The sequence below is a fragment of the Desmodus rotundus genome, chromosome 6 (genome assembly GCF_022682495.2).
Source record: "Desmodus rotundus isolate HL8 chromosome 6, HLdesRot8A.1, whole genome shotgun sequence".
NCBI lineage: Eukaryota > Metazoa > Chordata > Mammalia > Chiroptera > Phyllostomidae > Desmodus > Desmodus rotundus.
The window spans coordinates 103,756,792-103,775,265 of record NC_071392.1 but is presented as its reverse complement, the minus strand read 5'-3'; the positions used below and the strand labels follow the sequence as shown (position 1 = coordinate 103,775,265).

Sequence of the window (18,474 nt, the reverse complement as noted above, 5' to 3'; positions counted from 1 at the left end):
AGCCCCTCCACAGAGAGGGTTGGTAGTTTCTCGGTTGCTCCTTCATTTGTCTGATCAGGCAGTCAGCGCACTGTCTGAGGCACCACCTGTGTACCAGGCACCGGGGACCCGGCGGGGGTCCAAGCCTGCCCACTGCCGGCCTTCAGGGACTTTGCTGGGTGAGCAGCCCGCCACTCCCAGGGTCACTACACGTCACATCCTACGGGGTGGGGGCTCAGCCAGGCCCCACGTGCGTTCCCCCCCCCCCATCCTCAGCTCACTGTGTGACGCTGGGCACATTTCTGCCCCTCTCAGAGCCTCAGTCTCCTGCCTAGGTAATGAAGGTTTGTTCACTAAATTGTCCCCAAATGCTGGCACGGGTCAGGCCCTGGAACCAGTGTAGGGAATATAGCGGTGAGCAAGACAGACAAGTCCTCACTTCCAGAGCTCATGTTCTCATGGAAGGGGCAGGTACCGAATTGCTAAACAAATAAGGGATGGTGGTAATTTCTATGAGAAATGAAGCGGGAATGTGACAGAGAGGGAGACCTGCCTGTGGGCCAGCGGTTAGAAAGGCTCGAGCGTGGTGTTCAAGGCTTTGCAGAACGCTCGCCGCTTAGAAAACACTCAGCAGAAGTGAGCCGTGTGTCGCTCCCTCTTGAATGTGCTTCGAATCACCTGGGACCTTGTTAAATTGCAGGTTGGGGCCCAGCCTAAGAGTCTGCATTTCTAATGAGCTCCCAGGTGATGCTGATGGCGCTTCAGGTCCACCGGCCACTCTGAGTAGCGAGGTGCTAGCTCAGTTGTTCTCTCAAATCCTCCTGTGCATCAAAATCCCCCTGGAAGTTTTGTTAGCACAGAGACTGCGCAGCCCCACCCCCAGGATTTCTGGTTCTCTAAAGGTCTGGGCAGGGGCCCTGAGAATCTGCATTGCTGACCAGTCCCAGGTATGCTGATGCTGCTGGTCCAGCGGCCACACTGTAAGAACCGGGTTCCAGTGCTGGTTTTAAACCCGTCTGCACACTGGAATCTCCTGGGAAGTTAAAAAAAAAATCATATAATGTTCAGATCCCACCCTCAGAGAGTCTGATTGGTGAGAAGTGGGACCCAGGTAACAGGATTTTTTAAAGCTCTCCAGATGAGTTTATTGTTCTAGACGCTGAATTCCTCCAAGCCAAGGACAATTCTTTATTCCTGTATATGTATTTAAACGTGTGTCCCAAATGAGTGCACACCGCAGTGCCTGGCTCGTGGCAGATCCCCCAAAATTATTCATGGGTGAGTGGGTGTGTGGATGGATGGAAGGATGAATGGATGGATGGATCGGTGGGTGAAAACTGAGCAGTCTTGAGGAATCACAGACAATTTCAAGTTGATAATGGCTTTGAATCTGTAGTAAAGTTTCCTTTACTTCCCCCCCACCTCCTTTTCCAGATCTGTAAGGTACAGACAATAACTTCCTCACCGGGTTGTTATGGGGAATAAAAGCGAGAAGACCCACGCGGTCCTTCAGCGCAGTGCCTGACCTGTAGGAACTGTTTGAGAAATACTAGCTCTCCTTCATTACCCTCTAAGCGAAAATTGGGTTTGAATTGTACCCCATCTTACAGAAGGAGTGAGAAAAAGTTAGGAACTAAGAAAGTAAAGCTGAACAGAGAGATTTTTTTTTCTATTAAAACGCAGATACATTGTTCAAGAGCCCAGGCTATAACCTCGTTAAGTGTTCCCTCGGAGAGAGAGGCGAAACCCCCACCCTGCGGGACAGGCTGGGCTGTCACCTCCACTCGGACTCCCTGCAGCTCCAGGCCCTGGGCCTCCCTCCCACCGCTTCCAGCCTGGGGCTGGCAGATCTTGACTCCTTCTGCCCAAGCCCGGTTGAGCTGCCGGAGCTTTTCCCTACCTGGGGAGCCTCAGGTGACTCCCACCTTTCCTACCTCTAAGCCTTTCTGAGATGGCTTCCTGGGGGAGTTGGCACCCAGAAGGACCTCTACACGCACAGAACAGAAATGGTTTCGTGTTAGGGAAATTGCCGATCCCCTCTTCATGAGAAAGGGCACTGAGGGTTATGAATTACCTAGTGCCCTCCATGGGGACAGGACTTCCACTTACGGTGGCCTCCACACATTCCCGAGCCACTTTCTCTGCCATAGCGTCATACTGTCACTTGCTACTCATTTTCCTTTAGAACAACTAACTCCCTTTCAGTGAATTCATTTTAAAAGGATGACTTCAGGCCAGCTCCAGAAATGAAAGTTATGACTCCAATAGTCTTGTTATGATTCAGATGTGCATTAAAATAAATTTACGATGACTTGAATACAAGAGCGTGAATGTACGTACCCCCTCAAGTCCCCACACTCTGGGATCTGCTGGCCTCATTCCTCTCACTCCTCAGAAACCCCCCACAGTGGACAAACGACCTGCTCACTGTCACATGGCCACTCAAGGCAAGTCGGAATTGGGTGCGCGCTTCTGGACCGCTAATACTGAGCTCTCTCCTGCTGTCCTGTCCCTGGTCCGGGAGCAATTTGCACTACCCACGCCAGGGAGTTGAGCTGACACAGTTTATAGACACACACCTTTTACAGCAAAGATCTGCCTCAAAGCATCTCACTCAATACTGTCTCCTCTCACGGATCCGTTAGAAAGCGGGCCCAGGGGTCCAATTGAGACATCATAATACTGGTTGCTGCTTTCACAATCATTAGCTTCTTAATCCTCCCAGTGAGAGGTTAAAAAAAAAAGTGTGAACATTCAAACTGGGCTCCCGGATTTAAGTGGCTTAAGCAAGGGCCCCTGGAGAAGGGAAAGCTGATGACAGCTGCCGCACTTTGAGTGGTTACCATTCGGCAGGTGCCCACCCGCTAATCCTTGCAGCAGCCCCGCAGGAATGAGATGACGCCCCATTTTGCAGATGTGGAAACCGAGGCTTAGAGAGAGAAGGTGGTGGGCACAAGGTCGCGTAGTTCCACTGCAGCAGTCGGGATCTGGATTTGGGTCTGACCCCTTCTGCCCACGTGCTTTCTTCGGAAGGAACATTAACAAATTCTGAGACTTGGGTTACAGGTCTAGCCCACGTGGTGCATAATAAACGTTAGTTGCGTGCATGCGTGAATGAATGAATGAAGTGGGTGTGCCCTTGGACAAGTTACTTCACACAATCGCACTCACACAACCACACACAGTGTGCATGTACACACACAGACCCCAGCTTTAGTTTCCTCGTATTAAAATGGGATCTTTGCTCATTTATGTTACCTTCTTGGCCCCAATATGCGTTTGAGTTTGTAACTTCAGGAATGGAGGTTTATTTTTATGAGTCCAGAACTGTGATAGCTCGTAGTAACTGCACTACTCTATTAGCTCACGGTCTGAACGTTCGCTGCTCAGAGTGTGGCCTCTCGGCCTGCTGCGTCAGCATCGCCCGGGAGCTTCCTTGACCTGCTGACCCAGAGTCTGCATTTTAACAAGACCCCCAGGCCAGTCCTGTACAAGTTCAAGGACACTGATAAGGTTAAGAACGGGAAGCTGTGATCAGTGGGAAATCCATCTCCATCTGCCCGGGCACCAGATCTCTCGACTGTCAGAGGGGCTGCGGCTGCTGGAGGCCTGGGGCTCACTGGAAGAGTGGAGTCAGCAGTTTACCTGCCTCTTGTGTTCGCAGCCCCATGTTTGTGATGGGGCGACCATGAGCAGTAGGACCAGTCCCCCAAGATTGCCAGCATGCTTGCCTCCTCTCACACCGGCTGCCAGGCTCTTTAACACTTTGGCATCATGGGGAGACTCGTGACCACAGTCCACACCTTCTTAACCCCCACTGGCACGCTGTGGCTCCGTGGCCACGCTGCCATCCACAGCATCACGCCTGCATCCAGCGACGCTGCCATAGCTACGGGCAGGATAATCCCCGGGCTACATGGGAAGCGTGCTGGCCTGGCTCCTTCCATGGGTCCATCTGGCTCTGACTGCCATCTAGAGAAAGCCATCAGATACAGTGGCATCCAGAGTGGTGAAGCAGGTGTCTGGGGCATCACTGGAAGACACCCCAGGCCACACTGAGCTCCAGGTTGTCACCTGACACTTGAACAGTGATGCCAACTCCTCCACCTTGCACAACAAAGCTGGCGTTGTCCACATGCCCACTTCCTGGTATGCAGGTAGGGTGTGGCTACAACTGCAGGTAGACCTACCGGTGCTCATGACCTCCAAGGACTGACCATCCTGGACCACAGCAAGAGCACCAGAGGAAGAGAGGGGCTGTCCGCTCCTGGGAGCCCCCGCCCCACCACCTCTGCACCATCTTCATCCTTGACTCAGCCCCAGCACAGGCACCTGAAGAAGGGAAGGGATTTGCGAGGCTTATGCCATCACATGCCACTGGGATTCTCAACGAGGTTGATGCCATCGTTAGCTGGGAAGAAAGGAGGGAAGAAGGAGATCATCCCGTATATAATCCACTCATTTGCTAGATTCTCAATTCCCCCGGGTGCCTCAGGATGAAAGAGTTAAATGCAGTACCAGTTTTCAAAATAACACCCCCCAAAAAGGAAACAGATAAAAGTCCGCACTTTCCCAGAATCACACATGTGCAGAAGGAAAATCTCTCCGCACTTCTGGAATGCCTATTTCTGGCACGCTGAGTCTTCCTGGGGTTGCTGTGGTGGGAGTGGGGGAGGATTTCTGGTTGGCACAGCAGGAGAGGGAGCCCTGCCTGCGCGTGGGGAAGGCAGGCAGATCTCTACAGTTCAGAGAGCAGAGGATGCTGGGGTGAGGGGAGCACGCGGAGCGTGGCGGAGCAGTTGTGGGGCAAAGACTCTCGCTTCAAATTTACAGGATGCCAAGTTAATCCCAGCCCATAGGAATGTTGCCATAGATTCAGATATGTGGGACTATTTACATATTTATTAATGAAAACATATTCCAAGTTTTTTAATTTAATTCAGTAACAAACACACTCAGATCGTGGTCTTTTACCAATGAGACTGCAGCTGCTTCAGAACGAGACAGCTCATTCTCCAGTCCTGGGGGCTTCCCTTGGGATTGGACTGTTCCAGCTTCTCTTTGAATATGACACACAGTAAAAAGTCCGTTTTTACACAGCCGTTCAGTACCCACGCATACACACATAACACACCACATGTTTTCACGGCTACGGCTGGAACAAAAGCTTTGCACAATTCGTTCTTACTCTGAGCGGTCCAAGCTGATGCTGTCTGTTCCATTTCTCTACTCCCAACTGTAGCTCTCCAAGTGGACTCCAGAACTCCCACGCTCATCCCAGGGGTTTGGGACTCATCCGGTGAAGGGACCGGCAGTCACATGGTTCAAGTCCCAGTTCCCACGCCCGCAGGTTGTGTGGCTTGAACAAGACACTGAGGCTTCCCCAGTTTCTCATCTGTCCGTGGGGGAGGACGCCACTGGCTGCCTGGCCCCGTTGTGAGCACTAAATGAGGCCGTGCCCACCAGCCGTGAGCGCGGGGCCTGGTGCGCAGCGCACTCCCAAGGGGCCGTGAGCTGCCCTCGGTGTGGTGGTCGTCACTGGGGGCTGCAGGGTCCTGGTTGCAAAGACAAACTCCAGAGCCGAGCCGCCTAGGTTCAGGTCATAGTCCCACCCCTTACGTCCTGTGTGGTCCCGGGTGAGCGACTTGGACTCTGTGCCTCCAGGTCTTCATCTGTGACAGGAGGCTGTGAGTAGAACCCCATTCCCCGGGGCGGTTACAAGGATTAAAGTAATGAATCAGATAACGGACTTAGAAGAGAGCCTCGCTCTTCACACACACTGGGTCAGTGATGGATATCATTATCATCTTCGCATTTAATCCTCACACATCCTTGGGAGATAAAGACTTTCCTCCCAATTTCACAGGAGGGACGTGAGGCCCAGAGACTAGGCGGCTTGCCCAGCGTCTGGTTGCTACTGGCTGGTAGAGTTGGAATTACAAGTCGGTCTGAGCCCCCAGCTCAGGGCCTGAGAGAGACTCAGAGCTCTGGGGACCTTGGAACCTTTCTCAGGAGGCACAAGGACACCCCAGCCACTGCCCAGCATGCCAAGGAGTATGAATTGGCAGGTCGGTGCAATCAACAGACGGGTTGTCTAGAATTTCCCAGGGCTCCGCAGCGAGGACTGAGCTGTGCTGTAAGAGACGACGTAGAAGTAAACTGTCCATTGGTGAAATTATGCTCTTGCAGAAGTCCCTCCAGCTCAGTTCTATCACCTTTTCATCGCCTGCTTTATTGTCTCCCACCAGTGGTTGGGTGCTGTGTGCCTGGGGATCCAGTTGAGTCAGGAGCTCAGACCTCTTGCATCTCCTGCTCCACACTCTGGCTGGAGCCTAGGAGATGATCCAAGATGTGCCTTCCCCTCCCAGCCCCACCTGAACCCCATGGACTGAAACTGGGGTTGGGGAAGGGGAGGAATATCAAACTGATGTCATTGGAGAAAAGGAAGTGGATGTCGAGAGTCAGGAAACCGAGTTCTGGTCCAAGTTGGGAGCTATCTGGTCATGTGACCTGGACCAAGCACCCTCTTTCTGACCCTTTGGCCTCAGTTTCTCCATCTGCATAGTGAGTGGGGGGAGGGATTCCACTCTGACGTTTTGAGATGCTATATTTCCTTTCCCTGTAGTCCTTCAAGTTGTACCTGGCAACAGAGCTCACCCAGAAAGGGTTTTCGAGCAGGAGAGCTCTAAGACGGGCCTCCGATAAGCTTTTATGGTTGAGGAAGTCCCTGGCAGCAACCCTCTAAGTTTCTCGCCATGTAAGCTGGCATCTGAAGCCACAGCTTGTGTGGGCATCACTATGACAGCTGAAGCCCTTCAACCTCGTCTTCTCCCCTCCAGGTGTCACCACAGCGGCCCTTCCACGTGTGTCCCAGCTCTTGGCGAGGTGAGTACCCCTGCCTTTTCCCTTTGCCTTGTCTCCGCACCCTGTGCTCTCTTCTTTCTCAGAGGGCACACACCTGGAGGCAGACTCCCGGAGAGGAATCACAAGGCCAGCACTGACGAGCTGAGCGGCCTTGAGCAAAGCACGCCACCTCCCGGACCTCAGTCTCACCACCTGGAGAAGGAGGCAGTCCTGCGCCTGCCCTGTGGGATGAGCTAGCACATGGGAAATGCACTTAGAAGGGGGCCTGGAGCAGTGTTTTGGGAGTGTTGGCTGTTGTGTTCATCTTTCTCTGTTCTTTTTCCGGCCTTTTCTTTCCTCTCTCCTTCCCTACGTACACACTCTCTCAGTCCCTCTCTCCCGCCCTTCTTCCCTGTCTCTCCCTCTTCTTTTCCTGGTTCCTTTCCTCTTCCTCCTTTTCTCTCTCCCCTTTTTCTCTCTCTCCCCCTTTCTCTCTTTGTCCTTCTTTCTGTTCCTCTCTCCCACCCCTTTCCTCCCTGCTTCCCATCCTTTTCTCTTTCCTTTCTTCTTCTCCATCCCTGTCCCTCCCTCCTTTCATCCCCTTTTTTTTTTTTCCTGCTGCAATGCTCACCCGATGCTCCTCGGTAGCAAATCCTATACACAGCCCTGGAACCTTGGGAGTCCCAGCCCTTGGAGATCTTCCAATCAGTAGGGGAGATAGGCCGGTAAATCAGAAGTCTCACCAGTACAGGCAGGCGGCATAGCTGGTCCACCCGAGGTGTGGGCAGGGCAGTGAGAGCTCAGGGACAGACATAACTAACCCAGGGCCCTCAGGGACCTGCCTGGGGGAGGCCCCCTGGGTTTGGCCTGGTGGGATGGCCAGCAACTCCTTATCTGGACACGCTCCCTCCTTGACAACCCTGGAGAAGCTGTTTCTAAGGAGCACACTCTCTCAGCCTTCCTTCCCCTCCAGACGTTTTGGGGGTTGTTAGTAGCAACGGAGGTCTGCTAAATCTTCCTAACTTGTTTTATGGCCTCAGGATTAGAGAGCTCCCCCATCTTTTCTCCAGGATTTCATTTCAACCCCAGTTTAATCCAAGCCGGGTAAATTGGTCTTGATGGGAAGCAGAAGTTGATCATCTCAGATTTCCACCTTCTACCTCTAACGACAGGTGTGAACTGGGAACATTTCAGATAAGGTTCACTGCTAAGTCCCAACCCACGGGAAGCAGTTCCAAGCACCTCACAGAGAGGAGGTATGTGTGGGCTAATCAGACGCCTTTTGGTATTGGTTCTGGTGTCTCCAGCTCAAATGAGTTTCTTAGGCATTTTAGAACCAGTTCCCCAACCCTGCATCACAGGAGGAGCCAAAAAGAAAGGGAGAAAGACATGAGACCACCTTTTTACCATCCCATAAAGTGCTGCACCCACCTCACACCTGCCGTGAGGCTTCACAAGTGGAAGGAGCTCTGGACCCGGGCAGGTTAGCACTGAAATGAAGAAACCAGAATGGAATCAGATACACGCCTGGGGAATACCATTAACCTTGACTGGCGCACCCGCCGGTCAGAGTAGGTGGATACAGGATGTCAGGGGCCGCGGCTCTAGTTTCCAGTCTGACGAGGGGAGGGAGGGGGCACGGGCATGGCACAGGCACAGTGGTTAAGGGCATGGCTCCACCCCAGGGTTCAAACTCTGTATCGGCTCTGTGTTCTTTTGGTACATTCCTTAATCTTTCTTTGGCTGATTTCTTATCTGTAAAATGGGGATACAAACTACAACTACCTCTAAGGGTTATCACAGTTGTTATGAGGTTTAAATGAGCCAATCCACCTAGAAATTAGGACACTACCTGGCACATGAAAGACACAGAATGGTTGGCTGTTTTTAACAGGAAGTGGGCCCAGCAGAGACTGTTTGTAAAAAATATTTTATTATTTATTTTTAGAGAGGGGGAGGGAGGGAGAAAGAGAAAGAGAAACATCGACTGGTTGCCTCTCGCAAGCACCCCAACCAGGGGAACTGGGCCGCAACCCAGGCATGTGCCCTGACTGGGAATCGAACCAGCGGCCCTTCAATTTGCGGGATGACGTGCAACCAGCCTAGCCCCATGGTGGTCGAGGCCCAGCAGAGACTGTTGCAGACAGAGCGTGGGAATCTAAAGTGATGGTCGCTACTCAAATCTCGCTGACAGCACTGCACAGGAGTGCAGGCACGGGCTTCTGCTTTGCGAGAGAAGGGGGAAATAAGGAGCGAGGGGAGAGAATAAAGCCACCTGGTTTAAAAATATTGGCCATGAATTCAAATAAATAACTGTACTGGCCAAATGAATGATATCCATGGAGTTTATGTGACCCCTGGGCCACCATCTTGCCCCCCTTCCTGCTGGATCAACCCACCTTGACTTTATGTTTTACTGCCGGTAGGTGAGAGGCAGCAAAGTTTCCTGGTTACACATGTAACCGTGGGCCCTGGAGTCGGATTCCCGAGTCTAAGTTCTAGATTTCCCACTTGCCAGCTGTGACTTCAGGTGTCTGAGCTTCGGTTTCCTCTTCTCTAAAATGAGAGGTGTGAGACCCTCCACTCCCGCCCCAGAGAGTTGATGTGCTCATGTGATGAGACTCCGTGCGCACAGGGGGCCTGTGGGACACATTTTCTAGCGCCATTGTATCACAGATGTCTTAGGGAAGGACCCTTGAGATCCTAGCCCTTCGTGGAACCGGTTACTCACTGTGGAGTACAGAATCCATTTATTCTGTGGTTACAAGTAGCAGAAATTGACTCCAGCTGACATAAGCCCAAAATGATTTTTGGGGTTTTTTTTCTTTGAGGTTTCTGTGTTCTTTTTTAATTGAATCTATTGGGGTGACACTGGTTAATAAAAATTATGTAGATTTCAGGTGTATAATTCTCTAATACATCATCTGTATATTGTATCGTGTCTGCCACCCCAAGTCAAGTCTCCTTCCATCACCATTTATTCCCTCAGCCCCTTTCCCTCTGCTCATCACCATACTGTTGTCTGTGTCTATGAGAGTTTTTTTTCCTTAATCCCTTCACTGGTTTCACCCAGCCTCCCAGCCCCGTTCCCTGTGCCAGCTGTCAGTCTGTTCCCTGCATCTGAGTCTGTTTCTACTGTGTTTGTTAGTTTATGTTATTCATTAGATTCCACACATGAGTAAAATCATACAGTCCTTGTCTTTCTCTGGCTGTCATTTTTCGCTTAGCATAGTATCCTCGTGGTTCATCTGCGCTGTTGTACAAGTTAAGATTTCCTTTTTTTTTTTTATAGCCAAGTAGTATTCCATTGTGTAAATGTACCACAGCTTTTTTATCCATTCATCTATTGTTGGGCACTTGGGCTGCTTGCAAAGCTTGGCTATTGTAAATAATGCTGCAGTGAACATAGGGGTGCATATGTTCTTTCAAATTAGTGTTTTGGGTTTCTCTGGGATCTCTAGGTCATAAGGCAGTTCCATTTTAAATTTTTGGAGGTTCCATACTGCTGTCCACAGTGGCTGCACCAGGCTGTTGTACATTCCCACCAATAGAGCGCAAGGTTCCCTTTTCTGCACATCCTCACCAGCTCTTGCTGTTTGCTGATTTACTGATGATGACAGCCATTCTGACTGGTGTGAGGTGATGTCTCATTGTGGTTTCGATTTGCATCTCTCTGATAATTAGTGTCATTGAGCATCTTTTCAAATGTCTATTGGCCATCTCTAAGTCTTCTTTGGAGACATCTCTATGCAGATCCTTTCCCTCTTTTTAGTTGGATTGTTTGTTTTCTTGGTGTTGGGTTTTATAAGGCTTTTTTTTATAAATTTTGGATATTAATCCCCTATCAGAGGTATCATTGGCAAATATGTTCTCCCTTTCAGTGGGTTGTCTTTTCACTTTGTTGATGGTTTCCTTTGCTATGCAAAAAAACTTTTTTGTTTGATATAGTTTCATTTGTTTATTTTTTTTCTTTTGTTTCCCTTGCCCAAGGAGATATGTCAGAAAAATATATTGCTAGGAGAAATGTTTGAGATTTTACTGCCTGTGTTTTCTCCTAGGATTTTTATGGTTTCGAGTCTAACAGTTAAGTCTTTGATCCCTTTTGAATTTATTCTTGTGTGTGGTGTAAGAAGGTGGTCTAGTTTTTTTTTTTTCTTTTTTTTTTGCATGTATCTGTCCAATTTTCCCAACACCATTTATTGAATAAACTACCTTTACCCCATTGTATGTTCTTGCCTCCTTTGTCAAATATTAATTGATCATAAAGACATGGGTTTATTTCTGGGCTCTCTGTTCTGTTCCATTGATCTATATGTCTGTTTTTATGCCAGTACTATGTGGCCTTGTAGTACAGTTTGATATCAGGTAGCATGATTCCTCCAATTTTATTCTTCTTTTTCATGATGCTATGGCTATTCAGAGTCTTTTGTGGTTCCACATAAATTTTTGGAATATTTGTTCTAGTTCTATGAAATATACCATGGGTATCTTGATAGGAATTGCATTGAATCCATAGATTGCTTTGAATAGTATGGAAGTTTTAATGATGTTAATTCTTCCTAACTATGAACACAGAATTCTTCCTAACTATTAACTATAAGCTTCCACTTATTTCTATCTTCTTTACTTTCTCTCTTCAGTGTCTTATGATTTTCCCAGTAGAGGTCTTTGATCTCCTTGGTTAAATTTATTCCTAGGTATTATTTTTTTGATGCAATCATAAAGGGGATTTTTTTTTAGTTTTTTTTTCTCATAGTTCATTATTGGTGCACAGAAATGCAACTGATTTCTGGAATTTAATTTGTATCCTGCTATTTTACTGAATTTATTCATCAGTTCTAGTAGTTTTTTAGTGGAGTCTTTAGGGTTCTCTACATACAGTATCGTGCCATCTGCAAATGACAGTTTTACTTCTTTCTTCCCAACCTGGATGGCTTTTATTTCTTCTTCTTCTCTGACTGCTGTGGTTAAGGACTCCAGTGCTATGTTGAATAAGAGAGGTGGAAGTGGACATCCCTGTCTTTTTCCCAGTCTTCAGGGAAACACTTTCAGTTTTTTCCTATTGAGTATGATGTTGGCTGTGTGTCTGTCATATATGGCCTTTATTATGTTGAGGTATTTTCCCTCTATTCCCACCTTGCTGAGAGTTTTTATCATAAATGGGTGCCGGATTTTATCAAATACTTTTTCTGCACCTATTGATATGAACATGTGACTTTTATCCTTCATTTTGTTTATGTGGTGTATCACATTTATTGACTTGTAGGTACTGTACCAACATTGCATCCCTGGGGTAAATCCCAGTTGATCATGGTGTTTGATCTTTTTAATGTATTGCAGATACAGTTTTCTAATATTCTGTTGAGGATTTCAATATCTATGTTCATCGGGGACATTGGTCTATAACCTTCTTTCTTTGTAGTGTCTTTATTGTGTTTTGGAATTAGGATAATGATGGCCTTGTAAAATGAGCTTGGGGGTCTTCCCTCCTCTCGAATATTTTGGAATAGTTTGTGGAGAGGCGTTAGTTCTTCTTTGAATGTTTGATGAAATTCACCTGTGAAGCCATCCAGTCCAGGACTTTCATTTGTTGGGAGTTTTTTGATTACTGCTTCAATTTCATTAGTTGTAATCTGTCAATTCAGATTTTCTGATTCTTCCTGATTGACTTTTGGAAGACTGTATATTACTAGGAATTTATCCATTTCTTCCAGATTATCCAATTTTGGGGCATATGGTTGTTCATAAATGTTCATACAACCAAAAGGACTTTTTTTTTGCAAGACTTGGACTTGCTCGCCGTGAGTGAAAGCAGAGTAATCAGGCCTCGAGAAAAACCACAGATAGGACAGCTCCCGGGATCCGAGCAACAGGGGTGCTCTTCAGAGTGTGACTGTTGGAGTGAATTATTCGGCCTAAGATTTAAATTTCCAGGACTGAGTCTGATTGGATGGTCTTCCATCAGCCACCCATCCCTGGGCTAAGAGCAGGGCATCTTGATTGGCAGCCCTGCCAAAGCTGCAGTCAACTGGAAAGGTGTCTAAATTAGGATAGACAGTCAGGGTGGGACAGGGTGTGCTGCAGTAATCAAACCCTGGTCTCAGTGGTTTAACGTAACAAGGTTTGTTTCTTGTTCACACAAAATGCAGTGTGGATCGGATGAAACTCTCCGGGGAGGCTCTTCTCCACACACTGACCCAAGGACTCAGGATGTGTCCGTATCATAGCTCTGCAGTCTTAATCTGCACCCTCCACAGTTGCTGCTGAAAGAAGAGAGAGGGCAGGAGGGTCATAGGAAGTGGTTTTATTAGCAGACCTGGGAGTGACTTATACGCTCTACTGGACAGAACCCAGTCACATGGTCAAACCTGCCTGTAAGGGACACAGAAAATGTGATCATTGTAGGGCCCAGGAAGAGAGAAAATAAAATGGAGTTTCATGAACACGTAGGTTGCGTCTGCCCTGGAAAGAGTAAATACCCAAAGGAAAATGGTGGTGTTGATACCAAAATAAGGGGGAAGGGATGCCGGCCGGGGCTTGGAGACTTAATCTTCTCTCCTTCCATGCAGACCTTGCCCACGTTTCCTGCCCAGCCAGCCTCCCACGGCCATGGCAGCCTACGGCCAGACACAGTACAGTTCGGGGATCCAGCAGGCCACCCCCTACGCAGCTTACCCACCTCCAGCACAAGCCTATGGGATACCTTCTTACAGTGAGTACCAAGCAAAGGCCTTGCTTTTCCCCTGGGGCCCCAACATCATGGTCTTTCTTCTGTCCTGTTGCCTCAATTAAATACAGAATGATAAATGATTCCCGGTTCATTTTGTATTGGAGATAGAGAAGAATAGACACTTCAAATATTGTTCAAGTTCTACAGACTATATCAAGACCTCTTTTGATCGCAAGAATTAGAAACTTAACCCAAGTTGGCTTAGGGGAAATGTAAATTTAATGATTCACACAGTGGGAACTTACTGGCCTCAGGAATGGCTGGATCCAGGTGCTCAAATGATACCAGGAAGAATACATCCCACTCCATGTTCAGATGTTTTCCTCCGAGTTGGTTTTACTCCCACACAGATTCTTCCCATATGGCAGCAGAGATGGTGCCAGTCATCTCTGGGTTTTCATCCTTTCTGCTCACATTCCCAGCAGGAGAGCTCATCTTTCCCACGTGGTCCACGAGAATCCCACATTGACCCTCACTGGCCCAATTGGGTCATGTGACAATACTTAGAGCAAGGCAAGAAGGAGAGAAAGATAAGGAGAGTGAAGCATATGATTGTATATGAGGGAGGGATGGTTCTCTAAAAGGAAAACACAGTGATGGTATCAGAAAGAGAAATGGATGCTGGGAAGGCAAAAACAACAGACCTCTAGACCCTGTGAGACCTTATTGCTAAGAACCAAGGCCACCATCCACAGTGCACCTGTCCCCGTCTGCATTAGTCAGGGTTCTCCAGAGAAGCAGAACCAGTGGGACGGAAATAGATAGTTGAGATAGACAGAGAGATAGAGAGATGGAGACATAACAGGCATTGGCTCTCCTGATGTGGAGGCAGAGAATTTCCAAGATCTGCAGTTGGCAAGCTGGGAACCCAGGAGAGCCAGTGGTGTCGTGGTGTGCATGCACAGTGTCAAGGAAGAGAAGAAGGTCGTGAGAGCTGACAGAACAAGGAAGAACAGGTTAGGTCCCAGCGCCATGCAGGCCTTTTAGATGAGGGGCTGATTCCACTGAGAAATGAGCGTGCACAAGGTCAGGAGGCAGAGCGTCCAGGCAGAAGGGGACCACAGTCAGAAGAACAGGGATGGGAAGGAATTTGGCAAGTCCAAGAAGCCCAGTGACTGGAACAGCGTGGGGGACAAGGTGGGCAGAGCCTGAGGGCCCTGGGAGGGGGTTGGAGCTTGATTACAAGTGAAACAGGAGCTCTCAGTGGCAGGCGTGTACGCACAGGGCTGTAGGGCACAATCTGGATGCTTTACAGATTGCTCCCACTGCCGTGAGAGGTCGGATGGCAGGGAAGTGGAGGAAAGACAGGAAGGCCAGTGGGGAGACTGATAAAGCCCAAGCAGGTGATGGGGGAGGCCTGGGACAGCGCAGTGACAGGCAGAGGAGACAGATGCAAGAGCAGTTGGGGAGGTAGCAGTGACAAGTCCTGAGGGGCCTCAGGACAGACACTGGTCACAGTCAGCATCATGGAGCTGCTGCCCCCTCTGGTTCTCAGTGGAAGGTCCCATCATTATCCTCTTTTGAGGGACAAACAAGTAAGGCCTCAGAAAGGGCACGTAACTGTCCCACAGTCACCCAGCTGGTCAGTGGAAGAGGTAGAATTCAACCCAGCAGCCTGGCTCGGACGGCAGTCCAATCCCAAGACCAAGCTCCGTTCTGGCGTGTGCATTTCATAAACCCTGGGGGAACTACCTGTGACAGGCCTTGGCCAACGGGGGTGGGCATCATTTTTAACTTTCTGTCCCTCCTCTGCTGAAATACTTGTGATAACAGCACACGTAAGTTACCCCACCTGGCCGACAGCCAAGAAAAACGAAGCCATGTTATTTTTCATCATGGAAGAGAAACCTCATCCTGTTCCCAGACAAAACATGGCATCGGGTGGAAATTAATTTGGTTCAAAGTCATTTTATGGTCTCAGTCACTTTCAGAGAGTCTGTTCTCTGGCCATGCAGCTTCGCTGGTCAGAGCACGCATGTCCTGGGCTCCCACCCAGCCGCTGCCCCTCGCCGGGTCAGAGACCCTGGTGAGCTTCGTCGTTTGTACGGTGCAGCCAGGCTAAGTCTGGCCTCCTTGCGGTTACTGTGCGGATTCAGCGAGATCTTCTACCCAGGGGCCCAGCTGCCTTTTCTTGTACAGGGCCGGATAGCAAATATTTTCGGCTTTGCGGAGTACACAGTCTTGATAACAACTACTCAACGCTTCCATCAAAGCATGAAAGCAGCCGGATAATATGTGATGAGTGTGTTTGTGTTCCAATAAAACTTTATTTACACAAGCAGGCAATGGGCCAGATTTGGCCCATGGACCATAATTTGCAAAACCCTGACTTATAGGAAAGACTTAGCTCCCAGGACCTGGCTGAAGGGAAATGCTCAGTCGGTACAGTAGAAGCCAGACTGCTATGCTGCTCACACCTGGAATGGTCTCGTCACGGAATAGTGGCAGGTGGGATGAAAGGCTGTTTCCCTTCTCATATGCCTGGGCCTGAGCAAGCGGTGTTTACTCACTGACTGCAGAAACCTTGTTGAATCTTGTTAGGAAACTTGTATTGCTCCTTGGCAAATAGTGTTACTGCCTTTGTTTAAACAGTCGCAGGGAAATAACACAACTGAGCAAACTGGAGGCACGGAAGTTAGGACTATTGGGTATTTTTTTTCTCAATTTATTATGCAACATTTAAGGACCTATGTAAAAGCACAAAGAACAGCACTACAAACACCCATGAACCGACCATCCAACTTAAAAAATAAAACATAAAGGGAGGTTCTCCCCTCCTCTCTTCTCAGAGGTACCCACAGCACTGGATTTGATGTTTATTGTTCCCTCTGTTTATCATTTCTTTGTGTAGAATAGGGGTCAGCAAGCTTTCTCCACGAAAAACAACCCGTTAGTGAACATTTTTGGCTTTGCAGACCACACAGTGTCATAACTACCGAACTCTACCATAGTAACTTGAAAGCCCCACAGATAATACACAAATGAATGGATATGTCTGGGTTTCAATAGAACTTGATGCAAGAAAACAGGCAGAAGGCCGCATTTGGCCCATGGGCCGTAGCTTGCAACGCCTGGTGTAGAGTATTGTTCTGCATGTTTGTGGAATGGATGAATGAACACATTCTTGCAGCTTGTCTGTATCTGTTTACAGTGAAAAACGTACATGTTCTTTGACTCAGCACTTCCACTTCTCATACCCAGCCTGGACAAACACTAACATTGCGTGAGGCGGCATGTCCATTCTATCCCGGGCAGTGAAGGTCAGAAAATGAGAATGAGCCTAGGGTCCGTCATCAGGGGACAGGCTGAATGAGCAGAGATAGTCCATACTTCGGCTTTCCACTTGGCCACCACAATGAGTGAGCAGACAGCTTGAGAAGAGTGAGTGAGGGAACCTGGAGAGAGCCAAGGTCAGAGGGTGAACAGAGCCCAGGCAGGACCTTGGGGCCACAAGGAGTTTAGATTTGACTCCAGGTGCACTGATACACCATTAAATCTCCTAGTGGACTGAGCCAAGAAAATGCCTGTAAGTACCGCTAGTTGCCGTCACCATTATTGTTCCTGAAGTCTTCCTCCAGCTACCGTACGAGATCCTTTCACACCCACTATTGAGAGGCGTCCAGAGATGGAAAGGATAACCTTGACTTCAGAATTATTGGCCAGTTGTGAGACCCTGATTGAGTAGCCTGGCTTTAAAAAAAAAAAAAAAAGATTTTATTTACTTTTTAGAGAGAAGGGAAGGGAGGGAGAAATAGAGGAAAGAGAAGGGACCGGGCCTGCAACCCAGGCATGTGCCCCGACCAGAAATCAAACCAGCAAACTTTCAGTTTGCAGGCTGGCACTCATTCCACTCAGCCACACCAGCCAGGGCATAGCCTGGCTTTCTGAACCTCAATTTCCACATCTTTAAAGTGGGGAGAGCAATCTTGCCTGTGCTGCGGTATTGCTGTGAGGATGAAAGAGATGTGTGTTGCTAGGTACCTCGTTCAGAGCCTGACATGTCTATTCTTTCCCCTCCCATTACTCCCCCGACAACCCTGCTGGCGGGTGTTAGTGTCTTATTTCATAAGGAGAAACCCTCCAAGTCACCCAGGAATGCCACAGACCTTCCAGGACTCCAGCGCAGACCCCGCGACTCAAAATCCACCCTTTTCACCCTACTAAGCATTCTCCTCATTTACAGAAGTGAATGGGTGACAAGGAGGGAAAACATAGTTACAAAACCATCCCCAGAACTCGAAATGTTCTTTTAAAAAATGAAAATTTAAATAGTATCAGGATACTACTTTACACCTATAAGATAGAGATAAGCAAAATTTATTGTATTTTCAGTAAAAATACAATGCATGGGCTTTTGATAATGGATCAGCCTCCCTCCCTCGATACAGTCCCTTCCCCAGCCAGTTGCTCATGCAATTGGTGCCTGTGTTTGGGAGAAGGTGTCAGAGTTTGGCTAAAACAGAGGGAAGATTTTTAACTGTGGCCTCTGGATAAGCAGGTGGCCCCTCGACAACAGCAACAACAAAAACCAGAATATGTCTCAAGGTTAAGTGGTATCATCCTTACCGGGGGAAGGCTGGTTCATGTAACAGCTTCACCCAAACTCTTGGTGAACTTTAAGCCATGCGAGGTGCTGCTCTGTGGAGTGGGGGGTTGAAAACTCAGTACCATCCGAGCCAGGCAGGAAGCGTGAAGCCGACCACATGTGCGACATAATGAGGGCCTCTTACCCTGCCTTTCTCTCCCTCACTTTCCATAGTGTCCTGGGACGTTAAATAAAAATGGACAACCTCAGTGAAAAAAGTAGCACTTTAAAACCAGCCTCAGTGTTTCAGAGACGGTGCTGCATCTGCGATGACCAGGAAGCGCAAAGAGGGAAGCCTACGGGGGCAGCTTGTCACTTGGGAACACGGGCGTGACAC

At 48.6% G+C, this 18,474-nt stretch overlaps 1 protein-coding gene across 6 annotated transcripts in view; it reads left to right on the top strand.

Moving 5' to 3' along the window:
- Nucleotides 1-18,474, top strand: part of EYA2 (EYA transcriptional coactivator and phosphatase 2) — a 205,769-nt gene that overhangs the window by 75,732 nt on the left and 111,563 nt on the right. For 5 of the 6 annotated variants that reach the window (XM_053927001.2, XM_053927002.2, XM_053926999.2 and 2 more), the window contains exons 3-4: nt 6,819-6,864; nt 13,392-13,534. In XM_053927001.2, coding sequence (XP_053782976.1) covers nt 6,819-6,864; nt 13,392-13,534 — 189 coding nt within the window. The remainder of the gene's footprint in view (nt 1-6,818; nt 6,865-13,391; nt 13,535-18,474) is intronic. The other variant, XM_045194773.2, reaches the window with a different exon arrangement.